The 12,401-nt window shown below is 45.4% G+C and overlaps 1 protein-coding gene across 1 annotated transcript in view; it reads right to left on the bottom strand.

Moving 5' to 3' along the window:
• Nucleotides 1-7,243: 7,243 nt before the first annotated feature.
• The window catches only part of LOC119181826 (uncharacterized), a 33,909-nt gene continuing 28,751 nt past the window's right edge, over nt 7,244-12,401 (bottom strand). The window contains exons 12-14 of the mRNA XM_075887662.1: nt 11,334-11,465; nt 9,485-9,607; nt 7,244-7,519 (exon numbers count right to left, since the gene is read on the bottom strand). Of these exons, the coding sequence (XP_075743777.1) occupies nt 7,484-7,519; nt 9,485-9,607; nt 11,334-11,465 (291 nt within the window). The 3' untranslated portion in view covers nt 7,244-7,483. The remainder of the gene's footprint in view (nt 7,520-9,484; nt 9,608-11,333; nt 11,466-12,401) is intronic.

Below are 12,401 nucleotides of genomic sequence, written 5' to 3'. Positions count from 1 at the left end.
CTTCGTTTACCTCTCTCTCTCTCTCTCTCTCTCTCTCGCCTTAAGAAAAGAATAAGAATACGTAGACAAAATTTTTCTAGTTGAAGAAAAGCTTGTGCTGGTCTGGGAACCAGGACGAATTTTCCTTCAACTAGAAGATCTTCGTTCCGAGAAATTCTTGCAGATTTCCTAGTGGGTTCATGCTACGAATGTGTGGCTGTCTTTTCTCCCTTTCATAAGCCTTCGCTACAGTGCGGAATTCCGCAGTACTCACTTGCTGTAACAAGGTTTAACCGCGCCGATTAAGAAAGTAGCACCCTTGGGTAGCTTTGTAGCGCAGTTCCACGTCAACATTTCGCAGTGAAGTTTCAAATGCCCAAGCCATCGCTAAATAGAATGCTTCAAATCGTGGTCATGTGTTACCTGTGTAATGAGTACCCAGAGTTAGGCTCGTTAGAAACATCTTGCTTTTTTGTCACAGAATTGCTCGTCACGGAGTTTGCGCAAACAAAGGACCCCCGAATGACACAAAGGTACAAGAATAACGACAACAGCGAAAAACATGTTATAATCCTTCAAACATATGCATTTTGAACAGGAGAAAGTGAATAACTTTAATACAATAAGCCATGGAACAGTAACATCGCGACCCCAGGTGACGACCTCGGTCTTGACAAAAATATTCACATATGCGGTTCTTCCATTTACGAGCACACTACCTCATGGGTTTTGCTCATATACATAATAAGGTATCATTGAGCTATTTCTTTTATTATAAAACCATCGCAACGGACACCTTATGGTGAACACAGAATCGCCACTATATCTCCATATCTCCATTTTCTTGTGGAATTTACGACATGAACAAAGCCTTCACAATTATCGTTATTAAAACACAACGTGATCCAAGCACAGTGTTCAAACTTACACAATGTGACTTGAACTATGGCTCGGTTTTACCTTTATTTACCTTCGCCGCAAGCAGAGTGGTGTTTCGGTATAATCCGTGGTATCACAGCTCACATCATGTCGCAAACACGGCTGCGACGACTAGACTTATCGAATATAACATGCTGCGTTCACGGAGTCGTACCTCTATCACTTCCAACTGCGTGTCAGCCAAAGTCCGCATCAGATCACACGCCTTCGAATGCTCACAGTAAGCGCATCGGCTGACGCTTTCCAAGGAAGACGACGCAGAAACAAGGTAAATCAGACACTTGTTTTGCCTGTTTTAGGAGTAGCGCACAAGCAGCTCCTAGCGTGCTCCAGTCCGATTGCAAGTGATCTCTACCACTGGCAGCGCAGTGCTTCGTCACAGTGCTCCTTAGTTCATCTTTTTGTGAGGCCTGCGATTCCAAATGTGTGCGCTTACGCATTCAGGGAATGCACAGCAAGGACATAGAGTTTATCTTAACGATGCATGCGAAACGGCTGTATGACATGGGCTCACGTCAATCTGTGGACAGAGAAATAGTGGAGCACATGCAACCGACATCGCTGTTATAGAAGCAAAACTCGCTGTTGAAACACAGGGAGCCTAAATAATAAAACCAGCACTCTACGACAAGCACGCCACGTAATTTACCGCGAACCGCGCTGGAAGAGATGGACGTCAGTTGCTTGAAACGTTTCCTGCTGGGCTCGGTTTTCACCGAAGCGTGACTTCGAGTTCTGTGCGGTAACGTACACACACTTCGGAGTGAATACAGACTAGATGCAATGTCTTCGCGTGAGTGTCCATATAGATGCTGTATTCTTCTCTGTTCGACGCGAAAAACGGTTTGCGAGAGGTCCGCGTAAACAGGAGTGCGAACGGGTGTTTCAAGGCAAGGGCCACGGCATGCCACTGAAGTCCACCGGTCCACCAAGTCCAGCGTCCGCTTCCAGCAAGCTCACGATGACGGCCATGGCCACCTCGTCTTTTCCTTCACTGTTGTCCTGACCTCCGACAGTCAGGATTTCCCGACTCACGAAGCTGTTCACCAGGTTCAGATCTAGGATGAAGGAGCAGAACGTAAAACTACAGGCGAGTGGATCACAGTCTTATTTGAGGTATAAATTGTTGATACACTTGTTTCACGTATTCGCTATGCATATTTCTTGTGCTAATAGAATCGTTCGTGACCCTTTAACAAACTTGTTGGGTTTAAGGATTTAAGTAACGCGTTGTTTAAATAAGTAAGAATTAGAAGAAAACTGTCACATCTGACTTGGAAGTGAAACAAGTAGCCACCGTGAGAACTGTAGACAATGATGGTATTACGCGTCGTGTAAAGAGTTTTTGTTCGACATGTTTTTAGCTATTACTATTACTGATAATAATACTTCTTTGTGTTGAACGTCTCAAAACCGCCATACGACTGTGAGAGACACCGTAGTGATGGGGTCCAGAAATTTCGACCACATGAGGTTATTTAACGTGAACCGAAATCTAAACACATGGGCCTCTAGCATTCTCGCCTCCATCGAAATACGGCCGCCGTGACCGGGATTCGATCCCGCAACCTGCGTGTCAGCAGCTGAGTGCCTTGGTCATTAGACCACCGTGGCGGGTTTGTTTAGCCATTACCGTACGTCTACTCAAGGCTTAAATATTCTCGGCACGTGACCATGTTTGTAAGTAATGCAACACTGAAGTGTGATGGCTTAATTGTGAAAGTCGCCCCAAGTTCTCTTTATTGTGTCATGGTGCACTCACCGATAGCGAAACTCTAGTCATCACAGACCGCGCGTACTAATAAGTCAGTCGCTTTCCAATATTAATAACTGACCACAGCGCCGCATCACAAACTGGCTTCGTTACGACACAGTGCGAAAACCAGCATTATGCGAACGTCGCACGTATAGTGCTGTCTTAAAATGTGATGTCCGAGAAATTATAAGCCATTGTAGTCTTCAACCTACTGCCGTACAAAAATAAAAACCTAATTTTGGTAACCCGGACCGAAAGTTGAGAACACTTCGAATAAATGTTCACTCAATAGTGTGCGCTCTTATTCGCTTCCCTATACCTGAGACAAAAAGATTGCGCTTGACCAAGCACTGCAGACGTTTTAATAGTTTCATACATTTGAGACTTCAGCAGAATAAAACGTCATTGTGCACTTCTAAGCAGCCGTTACTTATTTTCGACTGCAATTTACCAGTGATTATCATGAAATAGAGGTGTGCTCAGCAAAAGATCTAAATGTGGTTGTACTCCCCGCCTGCTCCTTAGCGTATCATTCCAAGCAGTAAACTTTCGTAATCAGTTCAAACTTCAGGACACATGTCTTTTCACAACTTTGCAAGTTACCTTGCCCCAGCTATTTAAAAAAAAACTATGTCCTGGATTGTTCTTGAGAGTTTTGATAATGAATTGTCACCACGCTCACCATTCAAAGGTGTTTGAAGCAGTTACAGCGTTCTTCAAGAAGCATTTTGTTCGCTAAGGCTCATAACTCTAATGTAATCATGAGGCATAAATTTCGAGATTCAAAGTTATTAGTGTTTCCCTGCGTCGACACAGCTGACAGGAATGTTTTTATATACTGATAGACCAGAACCTGATCTATAGAAAAAAAAATGGCAGCATATCCACGGAGTGAATGATGGAGAGTGGGGCGAAGCATTCGTCCGTCCATGCGTCCGTCTGTGTGACCGTCCATGCGTCTGTTTGTGCGCCCGTCCCTGCGTTCTTTCATGCATCCGCCCCTGCGTCCGTTCATGCGTCCATCCACGCATCTGTTTGTGTGTCCGTTCGTTCATCTATTCAACACTCCAAGTCCCACCATCTCGCATCTTTTTATCATATATTCCCCATATAGAAGCACCGCCATCCAGCGGACATTCCAAGGACTAAACGAGAGGTGGCACACGCACACTTTCTTACGGCCTGCGCTTTGGGTCCATCCCACCTTTAACCACCTCGAGTTCATAGTATATTCTAGTTCACTGTATTCATGGCATTGCGACCAAACGCTCGCTAAACCTTTCGAAAACCAAGGAGGTTACGCCCAGCGAGTATAACGTAGCAACCTTTTCCTGTCAGATAGGGCTCAATTTACATGCCAATGGCTGGAAATGAGAAATGAGAGACAGGAAAATTCGGCTTTTACTTTCTTACGGCTTGCGCTTCGTATCTACTTCTCATTTTTAACCACCTTGAGTTCATTCATGGTATATACAAGTTCATTGTATTCATGGCACTGCGGCTCAACGCTCGCTAAACCTTTCTAAAGCTAAGGAGGTTACACCCAGCGAGTATAATGTAGCATACCTTTCTTGTCCGATAGTGCTCAATGTACATGCCAATGGCTGCTAATGGGGATCGCAGCGTGCGCGTTGACTAAAAGCCGAATGCTCATGTCTCTCATTCCCCATTAGCAGCCATTGGCATGTACATTGAGCACCATTTTTTATTGTTAAACAACGCACAGAAGAAATCTCTCACTGGCACCACCTTGGAGGTCAAGTGTTATACCTATTTCGAGTATGTGCCACTGGTGGTTACATACGAGGGACGCCCAAGCCACGCCATAAGGAGCTTCGCCCCTAAAATTTGGTTTGGATGCAAAACAGGAAACCGCAACGTTGGCAGGCCTCTGTCATCCTACCGGATGGCTTCTGCACAGGCGAAGTATACGGTATGATGGGAGCCTGTCTAGTCGGGACAAAGGTGCGAGAAATTTGATAGAAAAAGATTTTTCGACGGCTGCACAGCAGCCTTATCTCACAATTTTGCTGGAACATCTTGAAATGCTTTTGGAAACGACGTGAAAATCCGCCATGTCCAAATCGCCGTCTTTTCAACTCTGATTGGCTCGCATGGCAGCTACGATCTCTCTCATTGGTTGAAAATCTGCCAGTTTCACAGGATTTGGTTACCCAGTTCGACAACGTACAGAATAGCATATAGAAAGGAAAAAATTACAGCACGGGATGAATGATAGAGAGTGGAGCGAAGCTGGGTCCGCATGCCGCGCCGCTTCGGCCACCCGTACGCCGGGATCTTGTCGGCGCCACCGCTTATGTTGCTATGCATGCGTGGCTAACACAAGCATTGCCTTTTGTGTCAGCGACACGTCAATATCCTTATTTGATAGTGAGCATAATTTTCTGCGCGGCTTCTTGTAAAATGTTTGGTTTTGACCGTGTGACTACGTGGCTATGTTCTTTCGCAAGTATATATTTGAAGGGTGGCGAATAATAAAACTCATTAGAAAGTTTGCGCCTGTCCCCCTCCCATATTTTCTGCACCCTTGTCTTTATTTGTACACACTAGTTTAACTTGAAATGTCAACCAACTCGCCCAGCCGCAAGTTTTGCTGAACCAGCATAAACTTTCCTTCAGGCACAGGGTATGTGCTATATAAATATAACCATGTTGCCACAGTTCGAAAGTTTATTATAAAAAGAAATGAAAAAGGCACAACGTGTCTCATATTGTCCCAACCTGCGGGGCAAAACGAGGCAATGGGAAAACAATTTTCTCTCTTCAGTTGTTCCCAGCAGAACCACTTGAAATTCACACCACGAGCCCTCATGCAGTCCTCATGAGCCCAGGTCTTACACTCCACGCATTGAATCTAGACAGACACCAACTATAAGTTGCTCCGAACTTTTTGCAGATCAAACACTATCAGTTTTTTTTGTGCTATGTTTTTTTTTTCTAATGCTTGCACTTCATCGGATTATTTAGCGATTGAAATCTAGATATGTTCTGGCACCTCTTAATCTTTTTTTTCTTTTTTGCCGTTTTGAAGCGAAACAGCACTGGCATTTTTTTTTGGGGGGGGGGAGGGGGGGCAACTACCTATTGCAACTAGCGGGAAGGGCGTCACTGTTCCTGGCCATACAACACTGTTCTTTTCCCCATCAGAGCGTTGTTCTGGTTGCTGATTGTGCGTCACAGTGACTCACATAAAACACGCGAGACTTCAAAAAACGAATCGTTGACTCGATATTGCTGCAGACCGATGAAAGAGGCAGCGCAAAGCTACTCTAATTTTGTGCTGACACTAATGAAGCGGGTGTACCGAAGCACAACCACTGTCGCAGGAGGTAATGTTAGAGGCGGGCTTAAGTAAAGGAAGTGTGTTCATTATCACAAAAAATCTTTAAGCTGAGCACATCATTGTAACGTTTGTCAGTTGACTCCACAATTTTATTGTTTATAGCATGAGCAACTAGCACACCCTGGCGTTAGTTTCGATGTCACTATATAAACAGAATAAATCATTTTGGCATAAATTTCTACGCCGCGGGTTTTTGACAAAACAAGAAAGTTGTGCCCGTAAGTGCCTAATCGTTGAATGTACCTAATATCACTTTAAAGACATAAATGTATAAATCAAAATGAAATCGCCATGAATGCACCTTTCTGGCGACTCCAGAGTGCCACAGCACCGGCAGTGGGGGATGGTGTACACGTCCGAGAATGGGGGATACGCGTTTGTTTGAAGTAGACGCAAAGTGTTGACCTGTGCCTGGTTGAGCTTAGGGTGAGGTGGGGGGAAGCATGTGCTGTGGGAGTGCATGGCACAGTGCAGACACGCTATTACCACAACCCTTTCGCCAAGCTTCATGAGACTCTGCGGAGCACCGCTCTCGACGACCGAACCTGGGTGACCCAGCACGCGCGTGAGGCAAGCCCTTGACGTCCCTTATGGGAGGCCCAGCCACCTAAACCTGCTGGTTTCTGATAATAAAGTTTGCACCTTCTCCTCGTCTGGCGATGGGTTTCGAATCTAGAGCCACGCAATCAGAAAGCTAGTGTCTGTGATGTATACCTACAAACACTGAACAGAAAGCACACCCTGGCAAGCACTCCCAAGAATACGAATGCAAATGTCAAGTTCGGCGAGTATGGCATATGACACGAAAGAATTACGTACGCTGTATGATCTACAGGGCACGCGCAAAGATAAAGCGTGAAGGGGCAATAGCAACGAGTTCTCGGTTGAACGCAAGTCAATCTATCATACTCTTCTCTGTGACAGCCAATGCTTTCGCACATCTTATACTCAATTATGCTACCATCTTCACTGTCGTTTTCCGTCATCATAGCGTACAATCTGGTATCCCATTGACCTTGCAGGACCACGTTGCTCCATTTGGATAAAACACGGTGAGTAACATCCAAAATTGTTTAGCTATTGGTACCTGAAATGCTTCGTGCAACACTTACCTCCACATTTCTTGAACGAGAACCACTTGAACGAGAAGTGCAAAAGCAGCGGCCACGACAGAGTTCGGGATCATTGATCGGAAGAGCATACACTTTTGGAAGCACATGTAGAGCGCTTTATTGAAGCAATACGTATACGTATATGCGTCGTTTGCATGCGACTACGTCACCAGATTACACTGTACAAGAACAGTTTTATTCTGTTGCACAGGTGATGTCTATTTCGTTCATGGCACAATACGCGAAATGAGCAGAGCGTGAGAACGGTAAGTGGTGAAGGAGGAACGCAGCAGCTTATTACGACGCTGATGCTCCGCCGGTTTGCTTGCGGATTCAATTCGTCTCAGTCAGCGGTTTCGAGTCGGTTATCTGCGGGAAAATTACCGTGATGTAATAACCCGGAAAAAATGTTTATTTGAATCTAGAGAATGTATACTGGCTGCGTTTGAGTAAGTAAATAACCCAACACAACCTATTTTGTCACATAAACATGAAAATCTGCCACTGTTTCGGCTTGTCAACTGAAAGTATTACAGGACTCCTCTCTCTAATTCAGGTGAACATTGCAGACAACATCAGGACAAGCGCGAAAATGTTGAGCAAACAACAATCAACTGATGCTTTCTGGATGCTCGTGTCATGGTCGAATTCTAAAAGCAGCTGTTCTTTGCAGTTCTCACTTATGATGCAACGCGACGCGAACGTTTTCCGCTTTGCGTGCAGGTCAGCGTATCGATCAGCACGCACATAAGCTCGACTTGTACGATATTATTATATGTAAATAATTTTCTTTCCTCTTTCGGGCCAACATCTTTTGAAAGGGAACTTTTATGTCCGTGGTCAACGGATCGAGGCTGTTTTCCTCAAGACGTTAACTTTTGTTTATTTCAATAAATACGTTTATACCGGCGCCAGGGCAAGCGCAAACAGCTTGTGTGTGTGTTCTGTCACAACAAAGTGACACTTGAAATGATAGTTGGCGTCTACGACAACGCTTCCCTGTCGTCCGCGTGTTGACGTCTTTCTTCCGCATCCGGATTTCTATTTTCAATGTAAATTACTGTATACCCGAAAAATGTCACTTTGATCCTACTTACACGCAACTCGATCATAAACAACAACTGGCTGAGCGTTTAACTTATCGCACATCCAGGTAGATACATCGTGCTGCTAGCCGGTGCCACAGCAGCGAGTTCACTGCAGTGAGTAAATCGCAGTCCACTGACCTCGAGATCATTGCAGTGACAATGCAGTATTTTCCGGCTATACGATCGAATGTGGTAAATACTAGTGAGACTTTGACAGCGATCCACCCGCTAGCGATTTCCCCTCCTTTGTACATTTTTTTTTAACTGTAGAGTTGGCAAAGCAGGGCGTAAGGTGTAACCCGTGGACTGGAAGCAGATCCCATTGCAATGGGATCTGCTGAGGTCGATTCCGGAGCAGTTTTTTTTTTTTTTTTGCTTTGGGCCATACGTTACGGGGTGAATCGACGTGTCTGTACAAATAGAGTAGTTGTGTGCATGCCATCGGCTCAGTACACAAGTCGAGTACCGTGGCGCTTGAAGGGTATGTTATGCTCTGACGCAACCTCCGCACTCACTGTAGAGCACATAAGCCTGTTTTTTTGCGGTAGGAAGTGAAAATGAGAATGATGGGGAGGGGGGGGGGGCTGATATAGGGTTAAGAAAATGGGGAAAACGAAGGAGAACACCGACAGCTACGCCGGTTTTTTTTTTTTTTTTTTTTAGACGGTAGTCTTTCTTGGGGACCTTCGACGCAAAAATTTTGGTCTGTCTGTCTGTACATTTGTATGTTTGTCCACTCTTACCGGCATCGGGTATTGGAAACGGCCGACCCCATCTGCAGCGACCACCAATGTTGCTTAAGGTTGGGCATTCATGCTTGTGCAATTGTCAATTAAAAAGCAATTATTGAGCATGTCTGGGGCACCCTAAACACACGCATATATTCTGCATATGGATCTCTTACTAGAAAACGCATACATAAGTAATTTTAAGGACCGTAGCGCTTATCACGCTGCGCTTACCATGCGACGCTTGCACGGAACGGGGAGTGTTTCCAACGCTTTGCGAAGACGAGATGGTGGTGGTACCTACCCATCGCCTCGCGCTCTACACCTTATCACCTCTGAGACGGGCACGCACGGCCACGCGCTTTTTCAGTCTTCGCAGCACTAGAGTGCATAGATGCCATAGCCTTTATTTTTTTTCTTTACTCCGCCCTCCAGGACTCAGTCATGCATCCACCTCATCTGAACTGAACACTCACAATTCATCGTCTTCATCAATCATTTTCGCGTGCAGCACTAACCTGTCTGACTGCGGTGATGCGTGCGAAAGGCTCGCCAGGGTCGCACACGCCCCGATAGTCCTCGAGGTCCGCGTGGTAGAGCGCCACGCACAAAGCCGGATACTCGTCCAGGATCAATGTCATCTGCGCAAGCGCAGTGATTTTCAACGTTTATTTTCTAACTCTCGCAATGACACCGAACGTGTGTACAACCACCCGTCTGTGTCCGTGCGCATGCGCATAAGCACATGAACGCGGACGGGATGATTGTCTATTTCCTTTTCTTAACCCTTCCGCCGTCACTGCGGGATCCGGCAACATCAATCTGTAATCTATTTTAAAATATTCACACAACCATAACAGCGAGACCTTAAAAACAAGCTGGCACACTTCAGACGACCACTCGTTTCAATAGTGATGTAAGCGAAACGGCCTTACCTGTGCTACCGACACGCTTTATTTCAGTACCATTTCTACCACGCTTTTAAATATGATATGATTACATCGAATCAAATGCGATATAGATATTTTAAAAAGGCCCTGCAACACTTTTTGAGCATGTTCAGGAAACTCTGCCGATCTGTAGTAGAGGATCCCGACAACCCGCGAGCCTAATATTATAAAGCACAGCACGCGGCCTGGAATTCACAATAAATTTTCAAAGTCAGCTGAAAATTGCTTTCTCTTCTCTCGACAAATCACGTTATATGCCCAAAAAATCACACGTCAACGACCCATCTATCAGCCACTGGCTGATTTGTACATAGCACGCTCGATCGTTAGAGAGATTGCCGCGGGAGGCCGCTACTTGTCCACGCGTGTGAGCGATCACACTGACAAAGCCGCGCATTCGAAGAAAAAAAAAGAAAAAGTACTCAAGGTCGCGAAGCGCGCGTGACGTTTTTCTGTGGCCCTGCCATCCCTCCCTGCTTAGCTTCCATCGCTTTCGTCGTGATGAGAGAAGAGGGTGCAATTGCAGCATGCGACAAACCTTTGCAACTCCACTCGCACTGGACGGATTCTTAAAATTTTGACGGCTTTGAGTTCGTGAGGCAATAAGTTCTTCCAGTGAATTCATTCCATGGTTACTTGAAAAGGGGTTTTAGGGCCCCTTTAAGGGCCCCTGAACCACAACTAATTCAAAATAGAGAGTATATTTTCGTGCACGCCTTCCCTACATATCCTGCGAACACTATATTCTTGTTGTCACTTATTTCTTCATAAAACACGTCGTATGTCGGCAGTGTGCTTTTACACAGTCATTTTGCACTTCCTACTACACGCCACTATCTCCACTAGCGCACTCGCAAATGCACAAAACAAAGAGAAATAAGTTCATCGCGTACGATGGACATGCGAGATAAGGGAGAACGAGCTCGCGACTGCACGCCAAAGCAGGGTGAGGGACAATTTAAAACTGATATCCCTAGTACATTGGCCAGGGAAGAGCTCATTTCATCCTGACATCATGATTGCAAACTGCTGGAGTCAACAAATGTGCTGTTAAAACGGGAAACAAGAGAAATACGCGCAAGTTTTTGGTACCTTTAGAGGCAGTCTTAAACTGATGAGGTGCACTGAAATGCGACTGCCTCTAAATCATCCAGATAAGTAATTGCCTTCGAGGCGCGCGTCAAACTATCACATTTCCTCTTCTAATTAGTAACTTCAAGTTCACCGTAACAGCAACCATACGTCCGTCTCGCCTAGGAACTCGTTGCTAGAGTCTCTTGTTCGCAACACTCTAGACTTCCTTTAGCCCACTGCCCTGTATACAGCTGCATGTATCTACATATATGAACGCCAGACGAAATATCAGCGAAGGAACGCCTGCAGAAAGGTCGAAAGGATTTCCCTTCCAAGCTCATGCCTTTTTTCTCAATGTGGCGACAGTGTCGAAGGCTTCGAGTCGCACAGATTGGAGCTGTGTGCCGGCGGGTACATCGGCAAAGTTGCCGATCGCCGTATCCGAGTAATGCACCGGCCGCTTGTCCCGGCAGTGCTGCGAAAGGAATAGCTTATTTGAGAACACGGGAAAATGGGTTACGTAACGAGCAGTGCAGCGATGCAGCAAGTGTTTCTAATAATGATCACAATGGCGCAGGCACAAAGAAAATGCTTAGCAGTAATCCGGGTCACGCTAAACCTAAATAACCAACGACATTATTTAAATGATTGCTGTATAAGGATCTAAATAACCTAGCCAGAGCGAAGCATGTTAAATGAGCAGAATACATTACAACCTTCCGTGTACCGCAGGAAAACCACGAGAAATTATCAAAACTCTGTTGCACGGGAAATTTCTGTACATGCAATTGACAGCTTTCTACGCAAGAACTTATGGGGGGGGGGGGTGTAAATGTTTACACTAGACGTGTAAAGCTGGCAAAACAGCGAAGCTGGTCGATTCTATAAGAGCTTTAAGTAGCGTTCTTGGCTGATGCTATAGGTCTTTTCTTGGAGTAGACAGAGCAGAGTTACAGCCTGTCACAAACCTTGCAAGAACGTCGAAACGACATCGCCACAAATACAACTTTTATATCTGGCTGTGGCACCTTCTATAGAAGCTCGAGCGTCGGGAGAATTCAGCGCGGCGGATGCACACACTAAGATATAGAAGCTTCGCTCTTGGGAAAGACAACACATTGCAAGAACCGAGAACATATTGTATACAAGCCCACTTTATTAGACTAACAACGGTGTGTGTAAAAAAAGAAAGCCAAAATGCATTCTCAAAACATTATTCTACGGAAATCACCATCGAAGGGATTCAAGTGCTCGATGCACGGGAAATAAATGGTCGAATAAGACCAAATGTTGCAAATTCTGAACACCGGATATATTGCTCTTAAATAAACACACGGCATTAGAACGGCTTGGGTGAAAAGGGGAAGCCACAAGGAAGTGTCAAGCATTGTTCTGTGGAATGGTGTGTGTA

This window comes from Rhipicephalus microplus, chromosome 3 (assembly GCF_043290135.1).
Source record: "Rhipicephalus microplus isolate Deutch F79 chromosome 3, USDA_Rmic, whole genome shotgun sequence".
NCBI lineage: Eukaryota > Metazoa > Arthropoda > Arachnida > Ixodida > Ixodidae > Rhipicephalus > Rhipicephalus microplus.
This window is presented reverse-complemented; position numbering and strand designations above follow the sequence as displayed.